This window comes from Xenopus laevis, chromosome 5S (assembly GCF_017654675.1).
Source record: "Xenopus laevis strain J_2021 chromosome 5S, Xenopus_laevis_v10.1, whole genome shotgun sequence".
Classification (NCBI taxonomy): domain Eukaryota; kingdom Metazoa; phylum Chordata; class Amphibia; order Anura; family Pipidae; genus Xenopus; species Xenopus laevis.
In genome coordinates, this window is record NC_054380.1 from 100,554,905 (window position 1) to 100,581,916 (window position 27,012).

At 38.2% G+C, this 27,012-nt stretch overlaps 1 protein-coding gene across 2 annotated transcripts in view; it reads left to right on the plus strand.

Moving 5' to 3' along the window:
• Positions 1 to 24,003, plus strand: part of bche.S (butyrylcholinesterase S homeolog) — a 62,415-nt gene extending 38,412 nt beyond the window's left edge. Inside the window, exon 4 of one of the 2 annotated variants that reach the window (XM_041564903.1) lies at positions 20,823 to 24,003. In XM_041564903.1, coding sequence (XP_041420837.1) covers positions 20,823 to 20,905 — 83 coding nt within the window. In that variant the 3' untranslated portion in view covers positions 20,906 to 24,003. Of the gene's footprint in view, positions 1 to 10,279; positions 11,161 to 20,822 lie in introns of those variants that run through there. The other variant, XM_041564902.1, reaches the window with a different exon arrangement.
• The last annotated feature ends 3,009 nt before the right edge of the window (positions 24,004 to 27,012 follow it).

A 27,012-nucleotide genomic window follows, 5' to 3' on the forward strand; every position in this document is an offset into this window, starting at 1 on the left:
CCAGCATCTTATCCTTTATTAACCCTTCGAAAAGCTTTCCTACCACTGATGTCAGACTAACTGGCCTGAAGTTTTGAGGCTGAGAACGGGATGTTATATAGAATTTTTTTAACACCAGCGGATATAAAAGAAAATGTAAGAAATTTATAAATGGGGTGGTTAAGATCTGGCCACAAAAGTTGGTTTGTGCAAAATTAGTCAAATACAGAAGTTTTGTGCCCTAGGTTAAGTGGAAATGATATGGATATTGGTTAATTGAGTTCAGTATTTAATGTCTTTATGTGGGACTTACAGTATGCAATATAGTACTGCTCTAATGTACATGAATATCAAAATGTATCACAATCAGCCTTTGAAATTTGTTAAATTAAATCAGATAAATGATAACAAGTTATAATATCTCTAATTACCTTTGGAGTACTGCAGCAAGAAATACTACAGATGGCCCAGAGTCCCACAATTCAAATCTGAAGGATCCTCTCATTGCATAGCGCTCAAAAAAGGAACCGGTAAAAATAGATTACTGTTGGATATGGGACAGGATAAACAACCTGTAACAACCTGCCTGAAGTTGAACCAGGGACCTGGTGTTTTTGTGCTGTCTGCATTACTACTCTTTATGTGAGAAGACAGCTAAGGCTCTGGTTCACTCCTATCTCTATGCTTTGTAACTGCAAGTAGGCGTGGCTTGTTTCACCTGTTGCCAATCTGGCTACAGGTGATATGTGTAAGTCATTAGTCTGGCTATAAAACCCCCTACTCTGCTCTGACTCATTGCCCAACATAGGCCTATTGCCTGATCTTCCTGAGTGTGTTTCTCGTCTGATTTTCTGTTCTTGACCTTGCTGTATTGCTGCCTGAAGCATCTCTTGCCTGTTTAACTAATCTTCTGGATCCTGACTTTGTACTGTGTTACTGATTGACCAGTTTATCCTGACTAGGGATGTCGCGGACTGTTCTGCGGCGAACTTGTTCGCGCGAACATCGGCTGTTCGCGTCCGCCGCAAGTTCGCGAACGTCGCGCGACGTTCGCCAATAGGCGTTCGCGTCAAAATCGTTCGACCATTCGACCATTCGGTCGCTAAAATCGTACGATTTTCGTTCGATTCGAACGAAAATCGTTCGATCGAACGATTAAAATCCTTCGATCGTTCGAATCGAACGATTTTCGGATGTTCGAAGTTCGCGAACTGTTCGCGAACTGTTCGCATTTTTTGCCGGTGTTCGCGAACGCCGTTCGCGAACACATTATCGGCGGTTCGCTACATCCCTAATCCTGACTATGCTCCTGGCTCCTGATTCTGTACTGCACTGTCTGACTGGTACTGTTCTGGGTTGTTTATCCTGACTACACTCCTAGCTCCTAATTCTGTACTGCACTTTCTGGTTGGTACTGTCACAGCCTGTTCCACGACTTCACACTGTTCCTCCTGTATACATTACGGTTTCCTTGACTGCCCAGAACTTTCTTTCACTTTAAGACTTGATGGCATCTGAGTAGCGGAGGGCTCCACCTGAAGCCAAAGGTGACAGCTATAGGCAGAAGTGTGAGCTGAGGTCAGGACCTTGGGGTTTGTTCTAGGTTTGGGATACCATACGTGACACAACCATAGAGTCATGGGGCAAACTCATAAACAGTAACAGACTGTGGTCAAAGGCAGAAGATTCATATAATGGACAGGGCCAGGGCAGTGCACGAATCAGTTAATGAACATGTTTGCATATTATTCAGTCAATTTATGACCAAACTATTTGATCATCTGTATGTTTGCAGACCCACAATATATTTATCTTTATAAATTAACTTCTAGTAAATCAAAAGAAAAAAACCTCCAACCTATTTTGCTAAAAACATAAAAATGGACAAACTGAATAAACAATATGGTGCACAAATTCCAGAATTTCACACCCCACATTTGGCCTTTCATGTATTGCTACACTGTTTGGCTATACCTATATTTGGCCCAGTATTTATATGAGAAATATATGTTAAAAAATATAAAAAAATGTAATGAATGAATTGTACAAACTACTAAGACTAGTAATGGTTCAGAGTGAGAAAACGATTCACTTCTGTGCTTGGTTATAATGATCTTAAAATAGAAATAGTAGCTAACCTGATGAGATATGAAATAGCAGCATGAAATGCGATCAGTATGAACCTATGCAACTTGTAGTGAGAGCACAACACAAGGTTAAACTATAGAAATATTTTGTTTATTCACTAGAGCAACAAAAGAAAAGTACTGAAAACATAAATCATACAGATAGGGAAGTACTGTAGTAAAGTATTCCTGTTATTATACATTTGCCACATTGTGTACATTATTTACAACAACAATATATTTTATATTTTTTAAGTCAGCCACTTTCTCTTGTAATATTTTACAATGATTCAAAGACATCTCTAAAAATGGATGTCAATATAATTTGGTCTAGATGTTACAAAAAAATCAAAAGCTCAAGGACACAGTATTCCCAAACCCAAAACTTTAATACATGAAGTTTTGCATTATGTCTTGGCAAGGCAGTTTATTTTAATTATGGCTAGAACAGAACACACTAATCCTGCTTTATTAGCAATAGGCTCATTTCTGTCCAGGGTAGTCATTTCACACAGATTGATGAGGTCAGTGCTAATAAGATGCATGACTTGCGATTTGATTTGTGACCTTATCACTAAAAAAGTAAACATGCAGCCACAATGTGTCAGACAGTCCTTTCAGTGTCTTTCATATTTTGCCCCTGTGGAATTGCAGTGCTGTATGGAACAGAATCACTGTAGAACAATTAATGCTGTCAATATATGTATACAAACTAGGGTAGCCACCTTTTCTGGAAAAAAATACCGGCCTTTCTATATTCTTGCCATTTTTTCCAATTAATAACATTGGCTTCAAGCATAATTTTTACCGGCCAGGTCGGTAAATGCCAGGCCGGTAAAATACCGGCCAGGTGGCAACCCTAATAGAAACATATGTCTGGAGATGAGATTTTTGTCACCTGCATTTATTTTTATGAATGGTTGTTTTATTTAATATACAGGGAGTACAATAAAGCCCCTAAATTAATTTGTAGACCCAATCAAAACACACATACAAGTTTTGACCTCAACAGCTTTCTCAGCCATCTTATTTTCAGCAATATTTTCATCCTCTCCCAGGGCTGCATTCATTACGGATGGAAAAATACATCGAAAATAGCCACTACTGCAATTCAGAGCAGGCAGAAGTTGTGCAACTCATTATGGAGCCTGCTTCATAAAATGGCTGACTCAGGAGTTACAGTCCTTTCCATAGCTTGCAGACCTGTATGTCCTTTGGTTTGCAAGCATTTCCTATCCTACTTCCAGACATTCACACACTCATGCATACATACATGCATCCAGAAATATACACACAGCAGTTGGTGTGTTTGCCTTCCATGCTGTTTTCCTAGTAAAGCAGTGGTGAAGGTGAGGCAAAGGCATTCGTTGTCTAAGGGAGAATCCTGCATTTAGCTATAATAAATGTGAAAACACCTGCATTGACCTTCCCAAATAAAAATTAAAGGAACAGTAACACCAAAAGATGACAGTGTTTTAGAGGAATGATGTTAAGATATGTATTAATGGGTGTGCTCTCATACAGATTGAGCTACTGGTTATCCCATCTCTTAAGCAGAATGGCAACAAATTACAATATAATGTACTGCTTTCCTGCACTGGTAAAACTGATGTGTTTTCTGTGTGACCATGGGGGCCAGCCATTCAAGCACAGGAAACACATTAGATAACAGATATATTCTGTAGAATCATATTGTATACTACAGAATGTATCTGTTATCTGCTGTGTGTCCCGTACCTACTCCTTTTACAGCTTTGAATGGCTGCCCTCATGGCTCCACATCAGCTTATTTATATAAAATATAGTAGAGTTTCTGAAGAAAACACACCAGTTTTACAAGTGCAGCACAACAGTACATTACAGTTTCATTACTTTAAAACACTTTTGTTTTTTGGTGTTACTGTTCCTTTAAATCAAGTGACTTTTTTTCCCAATAGAAATAGAAAACCTGCACCTTCCTAAATTGTCTTTGCCCTAACACTCTGTATTTTACTCTGTTATTCTCAAATGTACAGTATATAGTCACATGTTTTAAATTGACATTACATACCCCTCAGTTTTCCCGAATTAAGCATAATAGTCTTTTGTGGAGCAGAAACGATTTGGCATTCTTAGTGGAATATAGGTGAGGTTTGGGGTAAATAAGGCTGTTATTAGATGCAACAGGCTGTTAAATGGTACAATCTAGATTATCCCTAATGTTCAATTATAATATAAATATAAGATCTATGAAATATTTTTGTTAAACAATAGAATACTTTTCATATATAGAAATAACTGAGCTCAACTGGAGAAAATTGTTATCATATGGGTAATGGAAAGAGCTGCACAGAGACAATGAGCAAGCAAGATATGTTTTAGAATAAACAGAAACTGGCAATATTATTTAATTGCAAGAGTTCATTGCTCCTATTCCACCATTTGAAAGTGTGTATTAATTCCGTTATGCACATTCCAGAGGAAATGGATTGGATGTTCTGAGAATATTCTTTATATCACAGGAAATTCTTGGCTTTTGCCTCTATGATAAATTGCACCTTTCACAGATACTGAAAATGCAAAATGTAAGGCAACCCTGCACAATATATCTCACCAACAGTAAATGTCATGGATCTAAAGAATACACATCTGAATTTATAGCAGTATACAGTACATTCTCAGTAAGTAAAAATATTACTTGCACTTTACTTATGCAATTAGCGAAAAGCTTCTAGGAGGAGAATTACTTTTTATTATGGTTAATGATAGCTGAAGCAAACATTATTGCATCTGCAACACCGGGAAGATATATTTAACAAGGGAATCATGTGAGTTTTTTTTAAATTTGACCTATCTAAATTTATAAGTAAAATCAAATTTTTCAAATTCGGGTGAATAGAATCGACCCAAAAACTCTAATCAAATTCAATTTTAATTAAAAATAACTCAATTCAAGTTTTTGTTCTCCAAAAAATTCCAGTATCATGAAGGCTGCAAACAACTCAAAATTGCTTAAAATAATGCTCACCAACCCACTTGGATGTTGCTTCCAGTGCTCTCAAAGCAGGTGCTTATTTTTTTATTCCTGGCTTGGAGGCAAGTTTCAGTTGCCTAAAAATCAGATTTATTGCTAAACAGAGCCACCTGTAGGTTGTAAATCCACATTGGGCTACCAAATAGGCAATCAAATTCTTTATTCTTTGGCACCCCAAGAACTTTTTTCATGCTTGAGTTGTTCCCCAACTTAATTTTACATATTGTTCACAGATAAAAAAGATTGGGGACCTCTGCTGTAGATCAGAAATATGACAGTAGAGTATGAGCTGAGCCAGACCATAACTCCACTGGGATCATATGACAAAGTTAAAATTTTCTGTTAACGCAATAATAATAATACGGCCAATAATGACCTACCATGCACATGCAATTAAATTAATTTTATGTAGCATTGTTTTCAGTTCTTTGCGGTGCTTTTGTTTTTTGTTGCTGTTGGATTTTATGTGAAGGTTCCTGTCAATCTACCCATTTAAATGATCTACATTAGGTTAATTTAAGCCATGAAGAAACTTTTCACCCTTGACAAATAGTGGATGTTTCTAGGGCTTACAATGTACAGTGTTCAATTTTTCTAAGTACTAGCATTTATCACTCCCCTACAAAGAAAACCAATTTGCAATGTTTATTACCAATAAACCACAGCATATGCTGGGTCATCTGAAACATCAAAAAGGATATAGAACAAGCTATATCATAAAAAATAGAACATCCAATATGAGAAACATCCTTTAAGCAAATAAAACACAAAGCTATATAAACACACTGAAGCTAGCAGTCAGTGGCCATATAATATATTATTGATTTTAAGCCCTGATGGAAAATGACCCACTAACCTACTCACCTGTGTAACATCCATAGGTACTTTTTCTCTTGTACTGTGAACATAATATATCATTTATATAATAATAGCAACTAATGAAAAGGAAAAAAGCAAAATAAACATTCTGAAGACATTAGTTTAGAAATTATTATAAATTATAAATAAAAAACATGCAAGATGACATACAAAGACAACCAAATAACTGATACAACAGGTAAAGAGGGGCCCTGCCCAAAATCTTTGAGAGGATGAGAGGACAGGCAACATCAGGAGTTGGCATTGGGCATTAATTTAGTAGCATACAGTGCACATTAAAGCTATGCTAAGATAGATGATTGTAAATGTCTTTAATGAAATGTATTTTAAGAGATTGTTTGAAGGCAGAAAGATTGCGAGAAAGTATAGAAAAATGTAGGAGAAAGGCCCTTGCAAAGTCTCACTATGAGTATGTAAGGAGGTGAGAATAGGACAGTTGAGGAGCATAAATGTAGTGGAAGCCATTACAGAGACTGGCAGAGTGACATGGCAGAGAAAGAGCAGTTACTATGGTGTATGAGCCTAGCAGCAGTATATATTATGGACTAGAGAGGTAAACAGAAGGTCAACTACTAAAGAGTTACAATAATCAATGTATAATATAATGAAAGAGTAAAGCAAAATTCTGATGGCATCTTGGCTGAAAATTGTTTATTTTGGAAATATGTCTTAGGTAAAAGTCAAATGATTTACTAAGTGGCTGGACATGAATGAAGGGCAGGGCAGAATAAAGATAAGGCATCTGGCAGTGGGAGATGTAGTGATAATGGAGTTGTAAACTGTGGTAGATACTACTCTAATGTTATTGGTGTTGGATGGGGAAAAGACAACTATTTTTGTCCTAGAGAGGTTTAATTTAGTGTAGCATTGGTATAAATGCCTAAGAAGCTAAGTTAAGAGTTCTTGATTGAGAACAGTAGAAGCGGGATATATTTTAGACTGGTTAGTATATTAATAGATAATAAGGGGTTTGGACAAAGCCTTGAGGAACCCAAGAGAGAGACTAAAGGAGAAGATAATACTCCATTGTGAGGTAAGAGGAAAACTGACACAGGCCATTACCACAGCCAAGAGAATGAAGGGAGCAGAGGAGGAGAGGGTAGTTATCAGTGTGAAAAGCGTTGGAGGCATTTAGGATAATTAGTAGGGCAATTAGTAATGAGAAGAGGGGCGACAGCTAAACTAATATTATCAGTGTGAAACGACGCTAGAATGACACAGAAATATAACACATTTCTTATATTACTATACCTGATGAACCCCTGTGCTTGTTCCAGTATGTGCATTTTTACATTGGAATTGTTTTGACTACAAAGTTGGCTTAAAAACATTGATATCTGTTGATATTGCAAAATAGAAGTTTAGTATTTTTATGAAGCCATCCTAGGCATGATCAGAACAAAGCCATCTCTGGGAAAAAGAATTACTAGGAAGGTCTGCTAAACAAAGATAAATATTTTGACTATATGATTCGCAATTGCTTTGTGCTAAGCAGTGGTCTTAATGTAACCACCAATTCAATTTGCAAAGCTTTCAAATGTGTCCAGAGAGTAGCAGGTACATTCATAAGACACAGAGTCCGTCCCTCTACATGAAAGAATGCAGAAATGAATTAAGTTATGTGCAACTCAATATTCCAAAATATCTGTAGCAATTTAGGCCACTAACAGATTTGATCAAAGATTTGATAAAACACCAAATGCTGATGCTTTCATACCACTATTGAAAAGGCACACTGCTCTGTGGACCCATGGCTAATTCCTGTCCAGATACACACATAACTTCTTGCTAAGTGCAGTAGAACCATTATGTAATCTTTTATAGAAGACATATTGTATAAAAACAATAATGTGCCACAGCATTATACTCTATTAAATACAAAAGGAATGTGTGAATTGATGTATTAAACATTTCTGCTGCCTCCTGTGCAGGTGAGCTGGTGGCACTCAGCAAACTGCATTGAAGGAAAGGAACCAATCAGCAGTTAGGCTGACCTGATAGGGAACCAAAGTGTGTCTTTGCTTGTGTGACTGCAGGGCTCTCATCGGCTACTCACCTCCTACTGTGCTTCTGGCAGGGACCATAAAACACACCCAGCCCTCATTGGAAACACAGACAGGGACCATAGAAGTTATATAGGTTCTTTAGCTCAAAGTAAAACCAGCACCATTTATATTTTATTACTGCCTAGAAGATTAGGTCTTTTTTTTTAATGTATCCTATATGTCTTCTTTAATTTATATTCTAATATATTCCATGCAAACATTTAGCATAATGATTTGCCAATGCTAATTCATTTTTATGTCATTCTTCTTACATGATTCTCTAAAGCTTACGGTATGTAGATGATTTACTCCTAAAGACTAGGTGTAAAAATTTAAGTGATATGGCTGCCATGTTTATGGGACACTACTATAGTAACAAAAGGCATGCTCAGTTATAATATAATACTCAGTCTATTTATTATACAATGAGGAACCAGCAAATGAAGGAACACAAATGAGGAACCAGTAAATGAAGGTTTCCTTCTTAATAGACTCAATTCTACTAATACAACAGATGCATGGTTCACACAAGAGGAAATGAGAATCGACATGTAAAGATAAACAAAGGTCCAGAACTGGATGGTATTCATCTCAGGTTTAGTGATGGGTGAATCTGTCCTGTTTCGCTTCACCAAAAAATCGGGAAACTCAGAAAAATCAATGGCGAAAAATCACGTAGGTGGTTCTTCACAGTGAGGGCAGTGAGGTTATGGAATACACTGCCGGATGATGTTGTGGTAGCTGATTCTGTAAGTATTTTCAAGAGTGTATTGGATGATTTCTTGGACAAACATAATATCATAGGATATTGTGATACTAAAATCTACAATTAGTGTACACATTGGTATGTGCAGTTTATATGAGTGTATGGAAGGTCGTTGTAAGTGTATATTTGTATGGACACTTGGTTTCATTTGGAGGGGTTCAACTTGATGGATTTATGGTCTTTTTTTAACCCAACTTAACAATGTAACATTTATATATAACTCTCTATGGGGCAGAGTTACTAAAGGGTGAAGTGACTAAAGTTAACGAAAATTCGCCAGCGTGACGTCATTTTGTTACTTTGCCAATTTACTCATGGGCGCAGGCATAACTTCGCTATCGAAGGAGATAGATTTTAGCGGTAATTAGTTCCCTTACGCCTGGCAAAGTTGCACTCTGGCGAATGGATGTAATTATGCAAATTCACTAAGATGCGGATTTTACTGAATATTACCTCTTGCACCGGACTTGCCTTCACCACCTCAGACCAGGCGAAGTGCAATAAATTAGATAGGACTTTTTCCCAAGAAGCGCTGGTGACTTTTCATTTTCCAGGATTATAGGCTGCAAAAGGGGTACCTGGCTTCCCCCCTACATTTCCTAACATATGGCACATAAACTATACACATGTGTAGGGCAATATAACAAATCTATTTTATTTTATTAAGGTTTCCCGGGTTTGTGTAGTGTAATGTAATGGCTGCAACATATGCGTCCATTCAACTTTAACTTCCCGCCATATGCAAATTAGGCAATGCTAGTGCGACTATGCTTCACTTGCTGCAGCAACACTAGCGCTATTTCGCCAGCATTCGGCACCCTGGACGCAATTTAGGATTTTAGTAAATTAGCGTTGTCCTGGCAAATCTAAGCCTGGCAAAGTGTTGCGATGTGAGTAAAGCTGTCGCTGGCGAATTTTCAGAGGTTAGTGAATCTGCCCCATTATGTAACTGTATATTGTGTATTTTATAATGCAACAAACTATTTTTGGGTGGATATCACATTCTCCTCCCACAATCGCTCTAATGAACCTAGGCATATAGTACAAAATGAAAAGGCTTTCACTTTCCAGTTTCACTGTCTAGTGCAAAAAAATTCAAATATATATTTTTTATAGATAGGAAACTACAGTCCTTATTTATGTTAACAAATGTATATTGCCCTGTTTAAATGTACTTCTTCCTAGACATTCTATCACTGGGAAAAGTCAGGACCAGAAACAATTCACATCTGAATACCACTGGTTGTGTTGCAATATTATTTTATTTTTAATGTTCATTTACATGAGATTGCATGTCCAAAAGATAGACTCTTGCATCTGATAAGGTTCACCAAGGCACTTTTCAAAAAAAAAAAATATATATATATATTGGTTCACCTTTATGAACTGTCATTAGGACTGCTTTGTTTTCAATCAATGTAAATGCAAAGATTCAAATTTAGATTAATTTAGCCCTTATAATGTTTTTCAGGAAATATTGATGAAGTAGAGCGGCAGTGGAAAGCCGAATTCCATCGCTGGAACAATTACATGATGGACTGGAAAAATCAATTTAATGATTATAGCAGTAAGAAGGGAAGCTGCGGAGGTCTCTAATTAATAGCTTTACCCTTTAAAAAATTACCATATTATGATTAGTTGCTATAAACATGTTGGTAGTCACTTAAGGTTTATCCATGTTGCATTAAAATATGAACACAAAACCTAAACCAATATTGATGCCATAAGATGATTTACAAGGAATGCACATAGCAAGCTTGCAGCCTTGTTGCTGTTTTGGGACAGGACACTAAAAGGATTTATGAAGTGACAATCAAAAGTATCATATTGTAAAAGGTGCTGACAATAAAAGTCAGCTGCCAGCACAGCACTGTCACAAGGCACTAAAGGAGAGGGCTCCTTTGGAAATATTGCCTATAGGAATATATCTAAAGGCAGTGATCAGTTTTGAAGTGAAGGAAAAGTCTACTGACAGCAATATTTTTTAAAAGAAAGGATAACATTCTCAATATCAGGCTTGTCTATTCCTGGTATGTTTCAGTGTCCTTATTTTTAAAAGAAAAGCACATTCTTTTGTATTTATTTATCTTTCTTTTTTGGAAACCCTATTAACATTTAACATATTTCTAAGTCTAGGCTGAAGAGACTAGAGGTACAGCACCTTCAAATTTCTAAGTGACAAGTCTCTGCTCACTGAGTTATTTTATTGGTTGTCCAGCAGTGCTGTGATTCTAGTCTTGATTTAGATTAGAAAAGGAAGGGTCTGTCAGTTTAGATTTAAAATTGAAATGAAATATACAAGCCTGTGATGGCCTACGGTCCTTTTTCTTTTTAATAAAAATAATATATGTGTAGGAACAAGATTTGTGTTTTTACTTCTTCATATATTGAGGTTACACATAGGGGGCTTTATGTTAGTCAACAATTCCACTACAACTAATGCTTCTTAAAGGGGATGTATGGTCAAAATGTTTAATTCCCCTTCGGCTTTGGGGAGTGAATAGAAGGATTTTTCAAATTGCAAATAATTTTTTTAGCTGCTCGCAATGCAATCATATCTCCCACATACCTGCAAAACCTTCATGGACCATGGCTGTCTCTTCTTCTTGTCCCACTTGAATGGCTGGCCTGTGGCTACACAGCAGCTTACTTATTGAAGCTATAGTTGTTTTTCTGAAGCATACACTCCAGTTTTGCCAGTGCAAGGCACCAGTACATTATATTTTCTTTCCTTTAAAACACTCTCATTTTTTGTTGTTACTGTTTCCTTAACAGGGAGCCATAATGACATTTTAACAACAGAGAAATATGCTCTTTCTGGAAGCAGTAGGATTGTAGCAGAAGGCTGAAAGGGAGAACTACTCACTGACAGGCCCTGGTACAGAATGGGCCCCTGAGCCCCCCTGTTGGGCCCTTCCCCTATGCATCACGGCCGGGAATACTGCCGGTGTGTGTGCTGTACATACACATACAAATATTCACATTTATACTGTACACAAACACACATTAAATACAAAGAAAACCCCATGCGCACCAGCTGCTGAACCATCGCTGCAAACATTGCTGGCTTGGGTGCTTGGCATTGCCAGGGACAAGTCTTATTGCAAGTGACAGATCCCAGCTAGCACTAATCCGCCCATCAAGCACAGGAGCCTGTACCCCTACAGAGTGGAAGGGTTGCAGCCAGTACCACCGGGCTATTAACTAGCTGCACAAGTTAAATAAGTGGGGGATGAGTTTGTCTCCTCACTGCACTCTACTGTGGGGGTATCTGCACAAGTAACTTATTTAAATCTGCCCAAGCGCTGGCGGGAGAGACAGACAAATTTCTTACCTTGGTAGGTGGCACAGGGATAGGGAGTGAACAGTATCGTAACTAACCAACAAATTTGCAGGTCCCTAACTGCCAATAGACCGGGTAGTATATATTTGATGTATGGAATTTCCCCCTCCTTGGGATAGGAATCCCAGACTCCCAAGTTATAGGCAGGGGCCCTGCTTCACCTCTTCCACTGTCCGTGCTGGAGAAACAGGACTTCAGGTGCCTGGCAGGCAAGTAATCTCATGTGAAATATTTAGTAATTAAACACAGGAGGGCACTTGCACATCACATAGGGACACACCCACACAGGCATCTAGAGAACTGAGAGCACAGATATAGTGAGAGCTGCACTGCCCTGGGGGGATAATAGTCGAACCCACCCAGGAGTCAGGCAGTGGCACGGACAGGGTGTGTAATCAATTGGGGGGTAACAGGGGGAGCAGTGGTCCCTCCCATTCTACCCAACGGCTGCGACTTGGGCTGTCTCACAATCACACACACACACACTCACTGCACTTTCTCCAAAGCAACGCACACAGTATAAGAGTAGAAGACTGCTTAGACCTGGTGCCCAAGCTGCAAATCAAGCTGGCACCACTGGCAGCACATACACTGAGAACCAGCACCCGAGCTGTACAAATAGCTGCAATGAGATCTGGCATCCCATAATACCTGGCACAAACACCTGGGCACTAACCAACGCTGAGTTGATACCTCAACTGCATACCCCATTGAGATTAGGCATTCAGAACTTGGTACCCCAAAGGCCCCGAGGGGGTGAGGACCCCAGTGCAATCGTACCCCCTTCACCCCCGGTTCTTCCGCCACTGGTCATGGAGGACAGTTAGAGGTAGAGGTAGGCAATAGTCTAATTGGAGCTGGGTCACTTGGACAGACTTTAAGAGGATATATTCTAAGACAAGATCATAAAAAGTCAAAGCTGATTCTTTTTACATTATGTGACAATCTGCACCATGTACATAATATGCTTATTACAGTCTCCAAGAACAGAAACCCCTACCTGAGGTGGTCGAAAATGTATTGCGGGGGAGAAACATAAAATTTTGGAAGCTAATCTAATTAGCACAGCTGCATATGAATGATGTAAAAAAAATCAAAGCAAAAAGATGACAAAAGTCATAAGAGGGAATGTAATAAAAGTTGGTAATGGAAAAACTATTGGCAATGCGACAAGTTATGCCTTTGCGCGAACAAATTTTGCTTTGCGCAAATTTACTATAGCTTTTGCGAACATGGAAACTGTTAAGCGACCACTTCCGACAGTGGAAGACCGTTTGCGAATTTTATAGTTTGCGCCAATGCGCAGTAAATGTAATAAAACTTCTTACTGAAAAAGTCGTTATGTTTGCTCCAAAAGATTACTACACCTTCAAGCACTTCTTAAGAGTGTGCAATTCCAATTCGCAATGCAATAACAGTTTAAGGAACAATATTACATTGTGAGATGTGGATTTTTATTCTTATTAGTGCGAATTGTTTTGCTCTTTGCGACTTTAATTACATCCCCCCAATTATGTTGAACCCAGTTGAACTCAGATGATAGAAATACAGTCTAATAAAAATGGAAAGAAGGCCCTGACAGCTTAAATCCTAAAAGCAGACGGGGAAACAAAAGGCTTGTTTCCAAGGAAACAGACAAACGCAAAATGTTCCATTGCTACAGTTTTTTGTTTCCGAAGTAACGTGGTAATAAAACTGTCAAAAATAAATTTTAAATGTTGCTGATAATGATATCCACAACAACAACAAGGGTAGCAACAACTAAAATTATTAATTTTATTAGTAAACTTAGTGGTATTACAGTTCATTTATATAACACAAACATATTCCTCAGTGCCATACAATTTATTTGGGGATATAACTATAAATTACAAACAAAAATTATAAGTGATTACATCTACGGGGGAGTACTAAAGTATCTGGTGCTGGAGAATAGTGCAATCTTTTGCCAGATAATTTATCTTATTTATCCTATTAACTGAGCTGGAAGGACTGTAATGGACATATGGGAATGTGGGTTTTAAGGGAAAGCAATATTGTAGAGTGCAGAGTTTTTCAGGCAAAATGAGAGGCCTAGAGTTAATAGCATGCTCTAAAAATTATATATTAATTTGGTATCACTGAGACCTGGTGGGATGAAACATATGACTGGACTGTATGGTTACATGCTTTTTAGAAGGGACAGAGGGATTAAAAAGGGTGGAGGAGAGTGTTTGTATGTAAAGCCTGAATTAAAGCCATACACTAAAGAAATAACCATAGCTGGCACAGGTGATGGTGTAGAATCACTCTGGGTAGAGATTTTGACTGAGCAATAAGTTACAAAGAAAATTATTATTGGTGCATGCTATAAACCACCTCGTATAAGTGACGAGTATGAAGCCCAGCTACTTTTACAAATAGAAGTGGCTTCACAAGTAGGTCAATTTATTACTATGGGTGACTTCAATTATCCAGACATTGACTGGGGTAATGGGGTTGCCAAGACAGAAAAAGCTAGTAGGTTTGTAAATATGCTGAATAACAACTTTTTATTCCAGCTCGTTCGAGAACCTACTAGGAATAACTCACTTTTGAATCTTGTAATAACTGATAATGCTGAACTCATCTCTAACATTTGTGTGGGTGAGCATTTAGGGAATAGTGATCATAACATGGTCTCTAGGGATGGGCGATCAGGCATAACAAGCATAAGCATTATAAAATGTATTATAAATTCAGAAAGGGCTGTTAGTTTAGCTACAGTGCATTAGCAGTATCAGAGAAATCTTCCTGCTCTTCCTCCCAGTGCTGCTGTGATCTGGAATCAACCAGAACAAGCAGGGTGTGGCACATGAGGAGAAAAAAAAAAAAGCTGCTTGTGTACACACTGGCCCTTCCTTCCTCCCTGCTGTGTCACAGCATGCAAATGATCTCTCTGACTAGTCAGAGAGATAAGCAGAGCTCAGTAAGCTAATGGGCGGGGCTTCACTCTGCACCAGGAAGAAGGGGAAACAAGCTGCTGATAACACAGGAACCAGAGCAGACTGGCAGCAGGGACTAAGATACATTTATCTGATGGCTGCTTAGAGTAAATTCATAGATAGAAAAAAAAAACGTTTACTTCTTCTTTAAGCAGGAAGGGGTGGGACCCTTAATAGCAGAGAGGGTCAGCTTAGACTTTGCTAAAGCATTTGATACAGTGCAACACAAAAGGTTACTGGTTAAATTAAGGAATGTTATACCTGGATAGAGAACTGGCTAAAAGATAGACTACAAAGAGTGGTGGTAAATGGAACGTTTTCTAATTGGACCAGTGTTGTTAGTGGAGTACCACAGGGCTCTGTACTTGGTCCTTTGCTTTTCAACTTTTTTATTAATGACCTGGAGATGGGCATTGAAAGTATTTTTCTATTTTTGCTGATGATACAAAAGTGTGCAGAACTAAAGGTTCCATGCAGGATGTTGCCACTTTGCAGAGTGATTTGACTAAGTTGGAAAACTGGGCAGCAAACTGGAAAATGAGGTTCAATGTTGATAAATGCAAGGTTATGCAAAAATAATATAAATAATATAAATGCAAGTTATACACTAAATGGCAGTTTGTTGGGATTTTGCTTGACAGAGAAGGATCTAGGTTTTTTTGTAGATAACAGGTTGTCTAATTCTGGGCAGTGTCATTCTGTGGGCACTAAAGCAGAGGGTGCAGAGACGTGCAACTAAACTGGTTAGAGGGATGGAAGACTTAAATAATGAGGGTAGACTGTCAAGGTTGGGCTTGTTTTCAATGGAAAAAAAGGCGCTTGCGAGGGGACATGATTACACTTTAAAAGTATATTAGAGGACATTATAGACAAGTAGCAGGGGACCTTTTTACTCATAAATAGGATCATCGCATCAGAGGACATGCCTTCAGACTAAAAGAAAAGAACTTTCATTTGAAGCAACGTAGGGGGTTCTTCACAGTGACGACAGTGAGATTGTGGAATGCACTGCCGGGTGATGTTGTGATGGCTGATTCAGTTAATGCCTTTAAGAGTGGCTTGGATTATTTCTTGGACAGACATAATATCAAAGGCTATTGTGATACTAAACTCTATAGTTAGTATAAATATGGGTATATATAATTTATGTGAGGGTATGGAAGGGTGTGTGTATGGATGCTGGGTTTAATTTGGAGGGGTTGACCTTGATTAAACTATGTAACCATGTGTCTATGAATGTGATTAGTATTATTTAATATTATTTATATATAATTAATATTAATTATATATGCTTCCCTTTTTTCAGTTTTAATGTGTTCCACTGCAGGGGAGTTCAGGTCAAAACACATTGGGGCAAATCCACCCAAAGGCAAATTTTTGCCTCGGAAGGCTCCCCCACACTTTGCGCCACATTGTCAAATGTTAATTTGGAGCTCATATGCTAATTCATCAAAATGCCAAGTTAAAGGAGAAGGAAAGCTACGGAGCCATTTTATTGCCAATAGATTAGCTGCAATAGTGCAAGCTAGAATGCAATATTTATTCTGTAGAATGTTTTACCATACCTGAGTAAAAAGCTCTAGAAACTCTCTGTTTGTTTAGAATAGGAGCTGCAGTATTAACATGGTGTGACATCACTTCCTGCCTGAGTCTCTCCCTGCTCTGGGCTCAGATTAGAGCAGAGAAGGGAGGGGGCGGGGGAAGAGGAGCAAACTGAGCATGCTCTTGCCCAGGGCAATGAGGTTTAAACTGAAGGCAGAAAGTCTGATACAGAAGCCCATGTGTACACAATAGAAGGAAAGAAATGCAGTGTTTCTTTTGATAGGGGACTCAGAGCAACATTACTTTGGGGGTTTACTGGTATATTTAGATGGACCTTTCTGATAAGGCTTACTTAGTTTTAACCTTTCCTTCTCCTTTAAGTCTTGACAAAGACAGCGAAAATTTTCATCGCGAGCATTTCATAGCAAATTTTCTCTAACATTACTTTCTGTCTATCGAAACTTTGTTAACACACTTATGCTAAGGTCAGTTGGAATAGGGCAGGTACATATAGGTCATAAAAGTGTCTTTATTAGTGATGTTGGTGAAAATACTTGAAGTTCAAGTAGAGAAGGGGGATGGTGGTCAGTACAAATTATTCTCACAACTTATCTCCGATTCCTCAATGGTTGCTCTGTACTGCTACTGCTACATGCGATCCAAATATAAATGAAGGAAAAGGAATTCCAGCAGAGATTACTGCAAACAAACTTTGATTCAGAATAGTGGCAAACACAACATGTTTCGGGTACAATACCCTTTATCAAGTGATCTTCAAAACTTGAAGTTGCCACTTACTATTAAAAATGCCCAAAGAAGCAAAATAAAGACAAAATATATCCTCTATTGTCCTAGACACAAGCCCACCCTAAAACAAATGTGGCATGACCCTCAAATGGTTAAAAAAAAATATATTTAACTGTACTTTAACAAACACAATCCCACTTTAAAATATAAAAAAAAAGCCAGCGTTTTTTCTTTTTTTTTATGACTTTCGGTATACAGGATATGATTAGTGATGGGCGAATTTGCGCCGTTTCGCTTCGCCGAAAAAATCGTGAATTTCGGGCGAAATTCGCGAAACGGCGAAAAAATTCGCGAAACGGCGCCGGCGTCTCGTTTTTGATGCCGGCGCCAAAAACGGGACGCCGGCGCCGTTTCGCGAATTTTTCGCCGTTTTGCGAATTTCGCGAATTTGCGCGTTTCGCCGCGAGCGAATAAATTCGCGAAACGCCCGCGAAAATTCGCGGCAAAAATTCGCCGGCGTCCGTTTTTTCGAAAAAAATGTTGCCGCCGGCGAATTTTTGCCGCGAATTTTCGCGGGCGTTTCGCGAATTTATTCGCTCGCGGCGAAACGCGCGAATTCGCCGCGAATTCGCGCCTGGCGAATAAATTCGCCCATCACTAGATATGATGTCACTGAAATAAGATTGAGGAGCATGTAGCTTAATTGTATACGTTTTCCAAATGTACCTGGTGAAGCCAATTCTGACAAAAGGGGTAACATAATGGAAAATTTGCACTTTAGTGAATTTGCAGAGTAACGACTGTTCATCTGAGCGCAAAATTTGCCTGGCGAAATGGCGCCAAACTTTGTTAGTGTTGAGCTCTTTCACTAGTGAATTGTCCTCTACGCCTGTAGTGAATTGGTGATGTCCCTGTAGATTGTATTTCTGGTGAATTCTGGTGAATTTTCTCTAGTGACAGCCACTTCTCCCCTTAAGTAAATTTGCCCCATTATATTCTATTTAAGCAGTTTGTACACACACAGGTGCATGTACAGTACAGGTGGCATACTCCCCTGTGGTGGAACACATTAAAACCAAATACAGAGAAGTGCAGGTAAATCCACTTGTCTGTACAAGTCCTTAGAATTGAAGCTTTTTGTGTGATGTAGGACTTTATAGGAATGAGGATGTGAGTGGTAAAATAAAAGGCTGAGTGAAATAGAATGCTTAAGCAGCAAGTCAACAAATTTCACTACTCAAATCTGGAGTAAAACCTACACCAAGCTGAACTCATAAGTAAAGGTGGCAATAGACGCACAGATAATATTGTACGAAACAAATTTTCGTCCGATATTCGGTGCGTATATGCAGTGGAGTAACTAGATGTTACTGGGCCCCACAGCAAATTAGTTTTAGGGCCCCCAACATATTCAGAAATTGTTCTGTTTTACCAATATATGTTGAAATTGCTCTTTTTTTGGTCCTCATGGGGCCCCTATACCTCCTGGGCCCCCATGCAGCCGCAGGGTCTGCTTTCTCTGTAGTTACGCCCCTGCGTATATGGTGGAAAAAGAGCCGACCGATATCGGCAGAAGACTTGGATATCGGTCGGCTCGTTGATCGGGCTGGAAGGAAAATTTTGATCGGGTCCCTTTGAAGGGACCCAAACATCGCCCATTGTTAGTGCTGAATCGTCAAATACAGGTAGAATTCTATTGTTTCTTCCCGTATATCTACCTGTATTTCTGACGATTCAGCTCTACACGTGTGTATTGAAAAGAACGATCTTTCTTGGAAAGATCTTTTCCAACAAAGATTGTAATTGTTACATCTATGGCCACCTTAAGTGTGTACGGTTTCTAGAGTTCTGAAATCCTCTTTACAGGCCTTTATAAAATATTAAATCAAAGCAATAATTTTTCGGATTTAATGTGTGGAGAAAACTGTGAGACATTTCTTTCATTTACCAAATGATCCAGATTTCATGCCTTGGGAATAATGTTAAAATTATGAACAGGAGTACATTTATTATAGTTAAATGTCATACGTATATTCCATATAAAATGTACATTTTGTACAAAGCAGCTGCACACAGTGAAATCCCTGCTGCCCCACAAGAGGGGTCACAACTGTGTCTGTCTTCATAGAAAAATACCTGATGGGGACTTGGCAAGTTTTCAGCAGCTCCTTTTAAGAAAAAAGTCTACTGTTTTAAAAAGGAACATGGAAAGTATGCTATATTATGCAGTGCGCACCACAAAACCACTGAATCCAATATCCTTGTTTTTCAGATATTAAATGGGGCTGAGGCAGGGGAAGCAATTTGGATTCCTAAATAAATAGTACTTGTGTTTTCCAGGTACAACTTCCAGCTTTAAGTTCTTACTTCAAAAATCAGTGATCACAAATGTTTTCATCCAATCTGATTAGTCAGCTGCCACAGTGCGAGTCAGCTACAGTAACTGAATCCTCTCACAAGATAATTGAGCTGGTAAATGCAGTACTGGCTGGCCTGTATTGAGTTGCAAGTGTTTAGTGCTGTTTTTTTTTATTTTAACTCAGGTCACATTTGTAGTTTCTGAAGTGAAAGAATTCATTTCTGTGATTTTTTTATTTTCCAGGTAAGAGAAAGCATTATGTCTGGCAGCTTTCCCGACGATTTAGCATTGCATGCATAATTTTGGAACATGGCCCTCTTATGAGTCACATATTACTGGTATTGCATTTTTGCTAAAACAATTATTTCTACTAATATGCATTAAACATGACATTAACCTACGTGAACATCTATCATGTGATTTCCTTTGGTGGATATGGGGTTAGCATTAACATAATAATTACTGAGTTTAATGTCTCATTAAACGCCCTGTTAGAGCTCATTAAAGCTGCAGTTGCTCTCTATTACCAATCCCTACAGTGTTACATTTTAGTGAAAGTACCAAAGTAACTGTAATTTATTTAAATGGGACCCTGTGGTACCAAATTACAGGTTTAATACTGCCCCCCACCCACCAATAGGGGTGGCATATTAAATTGGGAACAAAAGGAATCACATTACTGACAAATGCATTATAAATCTACTGCAGTACTAATTGGGAACAGTAAATGATTAACCCTTTTGCTACCCTTTCAAATGTTTCAGATGCTGATGATTGAACTATTCTGTGTTGGAGATCAATCTGCACAGCTGATCAATATACTATATATTTCTAACAGCTGTCACCTAACCCTATATCATGAGGGTAATAATCGTCCACTCGCGATAAGACCTTATGTCATGCTACCTTTTAGTGAGGAGAGGAATTCGATTTTTACTATATCTATAATCCCTCTCATGCCATGGAAAAGTTGATTTTTTTTACTATAACACTACACTAACACTATAACTACAAAATTCTAGAATATTAACTAACTAAGACTGTCAAATCAACCCTTTAGGACTCATGCAATCTTACAGCTTGGTTCTGCTGTGGCGGATCTTTGATGTGTTCCACAGGAGGGGAATGCAGGACCAAATGTAGCCCATTCTTCTGGATTGTACTGTACTCATTGTGAAACATGCAAGTGTTGAACACAGGTAAAACATCCACGTGTTAGAGCCCTTCGACCCATTAACATATTCATTTCAAATCTTTCATGACCACTTAGCAATCTGATTAGATGTATGGTTGCATACTGTAGAAAGTATTTAAACTACTCAAAGTGGTAAATAATCAAGAAGGATGGGGTTTCAGTTTGAGTCTGTTTTAAAGGGATGGCAACTCCGCCATATTGGAACTACCATAGTCTCACAGTACCATAGTTTCACAGTAGCCTAAAACAAGGGCAGATATTGAGGCCCTTAAATGCTTTCATAGAGGGGATCAGGGAAGACAATGTGAAATGAGAACAAAGTGATGTACATAATTTTAACAGTAACTAGAGATACAGTAGCAGTTTTTCAAATCAACATATTTTTGGGGACACAGAACCCCAAATTTCTAGCCATATTCATTAAAGTGTGCTTAAAAAGTCAAACTACCGTGTGTGCCTAGAGAAAAGCAGGGTCCTAAGTTCTTGTTTTCCTTAGTAACCAAGGTCTACAAGGTTGGAGAGTGGGTTTTAGTCCTAAAGTATATTGGAAAACAATGCTACCCCCAGGGAATAAGGGTCATTGGATGTCTCAGTAGAAATTTCAAAAAAGTATCTTTTCCCCTGTAATGATTCATTATTTGGGTCAAACATATCAGCAACAATCGTTACTACTTTAGTTTAGTTTATTTATAAGGTGTTTAAAACTACTAAAAAAATTATAGTAATAGAATAAAAGTCCCATTTGAAAATATAATTAAAGTGACTTTTTTTTAACATGGATTGAGATGGAAATATAAAAATACAGTATATGGACAGGTCGATCGAGAGAGAGTGGGGGAGAGAGGTGTTCTCAAGCAACGAAACCACCATACATAAGCAGGTCTGAAGAAAATATTACGATCACAGTGGTTCAGATCCACATTCTGTATTGAATGCGCTTAACACAGATGTTAAACCCTGGTTGATACAGAATCAATGGATGTCACTCTGGCTCACGTAGGTGAAAACAATATTTGAAACTGCTGACAGATTTTTAAGATAGCAGAGACTAATCTTGCTACAATGGACTATTGATATCTCCTGTGTAAAGGTTGCACTAAACCTGGGATATGTATCTCTTTTATTGGTTTCTCCCTTGGTATATGTATGGCATTTCAGAAACATCAACCGACATACAAAACAAATGACAATAATTATGAACATTTTTCCATTGACTAGTCCATCCAACAGGGCTTTTTACATTTCTACCTTTTAATTTGAACTCACACTGCTGTGTTTTTTAATACTGTTTAATTGCCAGCCACCATATGGTGGCCCACCATAAAATTAATAGCATAATATGGGCAAAAAACATTATGCAGATAAAGTAATAAAATATAACAAAAGTATAAAATCAAATTTTAGGTCCATAGATGTCGTAACCTATAACAAACACAGTGACATACAAAGTTTGGGCTGGGTCTTCCTGCAAGATCTGCAGGGTGGGAGCCGTGTGCATCTCAAAGGCCAACCCTTGCCCACCTACTTGCTTGATCACCACCCACCACAAATGAGTGAGTGGGCTGCAAAGTTTCAACTTTAGTAGGGATTGAAAAGAACAAAGTACAGTAACCATTGTGGCCCAGGCCCCTATGTGGCTGAAAGGTTGGTTTTATGGTAGTTGTGCCATTGACCAAACAGCAGATATTTTCTGGTCAGGTATAAAAGAGCAAATATGTTGCTATGGGATACTAGACCTGTGGCAAACTTTGCTCTTCTTATTGCTTTACCCCCAGAAGAATAATTCCACCTTGGAACCAAGTTCTTCATTATACAACTATACAGGAAATGAATCCATGATGCACAAAATTACCAGCAATCAAAAAGTTTAGGTATTGTTGGGGTTAGTTTATGAACATAGGTGCTAAACTGCAAAAGTTTGAAACAGAAAACAATCAGTAATTTATTCTAAACACTTCATTTTTAAATTGAAAGTAAAGACCTTACTGGTTATCGTCCATTACACATGTAATTTAGCACCTATGTTTGTAAACCAACTCTTCTGCTTTAAGTAATTCCACAAATCAGTTGTCTCTTAACCTGCCAACTAAGACATATGCTTGCTGATGGGGTGCCGTTTAGGGGTGTTCTATGTCCACATGTGAGAAGATCCTTGTAAATGTAAAGGAAGGTTACCTCGCATTACGTGTAAATTAAGCATTATGAACTTGGGAAAGTAAAGTGTGGGTTTTCAAGTGAAGCGTTCCCGTTGTATTTTATTTTATTTCTGAATCTGCAACCCTTTGAGATGATTTCCACCTCTTTTCCAATGCACAGGCTATAAAGCAGATGTTAAGGGGGTGTGAATGGGGGATCTCAGCAGTTTACATGACGATCCCTGGCTCAGAACCTAGAAAAAAGTCCCACATATGAGCTGGCAGAACAAATATAACAAGTATGTGAGCACAAGTCAATGTGTGAATCTGAGCTCAATAAGCAAAGCAGATGAAGCAAGCAGCAGACAAGAGGCATGCTGAAATTAGCAGTCACGCTCAAACCAGCATTCCCCACTGAATAGACTCCTACACATTGTAATATGCCTGAAACAAAGATAATGCAATGGAGAATGAGACAATTCTCAAGCAGCTCCACATTCCGCACTTCCTATCTGTTATACAATACATTGCACCAGCCACTGATGACATTGTTTATCTTTAAGGCAATAAAAATATGTGCAATGCAAACCATTTCTACTTTGTCGGTATTTAATATAGTTTTATGCTTCATCTACCAGTGGAAAGAAGTTTGTCCTTTTCTATAGTGTATTCAGAGTGTATATAAAAGGTATTACCAGAAAATCTATTTTTACTCCAACTAATAAGCCACCTTCATGCACATTTTAGAATAACCACTATGGGCTATCGCAATTCATAATGAGCTGTTTAAAAATATTACATTGTGATATGCAAATGCATTTTCTTAATTTTTGCAATATATTGAAGAAACTGTACAATAATATGTTATAAATTAAAGAAAAGCACTGTATAAATAAATGATAATCCTGATACATTCCAAGTGATAGGATGAACCATGTAACCACTAAGAATGATCTTTCCCTTAATGGCTCTATAGCAAAGGAGATATTGATATGGACTCCCCTTAAAAAAACTATAATGACCTGAGCCTGAGCTCAGTGCTAACTGAGTAACAATGCATAAAAACTGGGAAGGCAAAATACTGATATTTTGGAGAATGTGATGAACCTCCTGAGATATAAATTTTCTTTACTTTATTTAGAAGCATGTTTCATAAATTATTATTTTTAGATGATGTCTCAGATTGTTTTACTGGGAAGGAGCAGCTGAAATTCACATTGAAGGAGCATTATCTGAAGGTTTCTGTGACTGTAGCTTTAAAAGACATATGTGCTGAAAGACTAGCGCCAAAGGTTACAAGGTACTGGGAGTAAAACACCAAATGTTATAAAGGAAAATGGGAAGTAAAAGTAAAGGAAAGTGCGGTGAGATTAAAGGAGAACTAAACCCTAAAAATGAATACCATATTTTATATACTGAACTTATTGCACCAGCCTAAAGTTTCAGCTTCTCAATAGCAGCAATGATCCAGGACTTCAAACTTGTAAAGTGTCTGTGACACAAACATGCTCATTGGGTTCTGAGCAGCTGTTGAGAAGCTAAGCTTATGGGTCGTTGCAAATTATCAAGCAGAAAATGAGATTGGCCTTTAATATAACCTAATGCTACAGGGCTGATTATTCAATTAAAGTTGCACTGGTTTCTGTGCTGCCATGTAGTAATTATATGTATTAATTATTGATCAGCCTAATATTGTGGCATTTCAATTCTCTGAGTACTGTATATTGTGAGTGGGTCCCTACGCTCAGTAAGTGACAGCAGCACAGAGTATGTGCAGTGAATCAGGAGAAAAGAAGATGGGGAGCTACTGGGGCATCTTTGGAGACACAGATCTTTACTGCTAAAGGGTTGTGGTTCTTGGGCTGGTACAGAAGCCCAAAACTAATGTACAACATTTCTAACCTTACTTTTTTAGTTAAGCTTTAGTCCTCTTTTACATGATTCCTATAGTGTATGTTTTTTATTTTGTATACTTTATTCTAGCTAGTTTTGTAACCATGGATATACATGATGTTCTCATGTTTTCATGGACTTGATGGGGGCTGGTTTGTACATGTCTGAGACACCTCCTGTCAATCGCTAACCATTAATCAATAAGATGTTCAGTCTTATTTGTTGCCCATGGTTCTTCCACTGCTAGTGGCATAATCGTGATGGGGAAGAGAACCAGACCTCACAACTGCAGAGGCTAATGCATGCAGCACCACAAACAGCATTGGCATGTACAGTATTAGAAGCTATTAACTCAACTTGATGCAGGAATCCTAAAAATATCGTCACATCCAGGGCGGTAGCATTAATAGTTATGCTTTTCATCAGAGCAGGCTGAGCAGGTGGGTTGAGAAACCAGTGCAAGGAAGAAGTTTAGGCACACGTTCCTTTAAAGAATGTTGTCAATAAAAGCACAAAATTTGCAATCAATTTAGCGCACCAGACTTCCACTTGCAATTGTAAATGGTACTTTCTTTTGCTCATAACCGGTAAGTTCATAACCTGAAAAAACATAAATGAAAGACAACTGCTTCAATATATTCTTAATGGAGTAAAAATTGTTTTATAATTCCAGTACATATTAGTAAGGAAAACTCTTCTGTATTACTGTACATTTTGAGAACGTGAGAAGCATAAAAATAGACTTTAGCTATAGCTCATCCTCATGCTCAGAAATGCATCCTGTGAAACATGTACCCTGAAATGGAAAATAACTTTGAATGGATCCACAATTAGAATGGCATGCAGTTTCCTGGGTAGAGTAATTCACACTGGGATTTAATGTCCTCAGTTATTGGTGGAATGGTTTTATTCATGCAGTGCACTATACTTGCTCTCATTCATGATAATACTCTTATAGGCACTTGAGTATTTTATAATTGTATAACAGCATATATAAAAAATATAAACGAATCCCTGCTGTGTGATGCTGGCTGAAATGGCCATTATTTATATGGCCTGCCTGCAAACATGTTTTTCTCATTCTTTCAGGAGGGGCCTGGGGTTTGCTCAGAGGGATTCAGAATTAGAGGCTGTAAAACCAGACTTTTGCAGCTATATGTAAGGCCATGGAAATATAACACAGCGTGCACAACATTCTTGGTTGTTGCCATCAGCTAAATGGTCACAGTATGATGCGTGTCATTCACAAATGTTTTAATAGTTGTTCTGTTAATTATTAGTGCCCTGTTCCCCAAAAATACACAATTTTACCTTAAGACCTAAAGTAAAAATGTTTTCAATCCGGAGACAAAACACTTGCAATGTGAAAACATTTGTAATATAATTCAGTGACTTAGAAAAACATTCAGTTTTATGCTGTAAAACTATGGTGCAGTACTGTGACCCTGCTTCATCTTATGCAGTGAGCTACATATTCTATTGTGAAGCTTTCAGTCTATCCCCAGGGTAGGTCAGCAAGCTACAAGGGAAGGGCACCCAGATCCTCTATATGACCCTCTATATTGCTTCCTTATTTGTTGTCCAATTCTTCCATTGGTTGTATTCATGCTTGTGCATGTAAGGTAACAGACTTCTTCACTATAGCCCCAATGGCCTGAGACCACAATCTCATTACAATACCAGTGAACTGGCAACATTAATCCCCACTTCTTGCACATGAAGAAGGCATGGGGGTGCACTGAAAATCAGTATAGGTAGAAGAGATTTGAATTAACTTGTGTACCTTATATTCCTATGCACCTTGCTGTTTACAGTATAATCATTCATCACCATTAGCTCAGGTAAAAAGGCAGCAGTATCTGAAGCAAATATCACAGTCACATTTGTCTGTTTTTTTTTCTTATTAAACATTAGTAGAGTTGAACTAAGACATGGGGTGTACAGCTAAAATAGAAGTTGGTAGAGATGCAAGAACAGAATCCTTAAGTGTTTAGGGCTCAGACATAGAGGACATACTCCTGTACTCA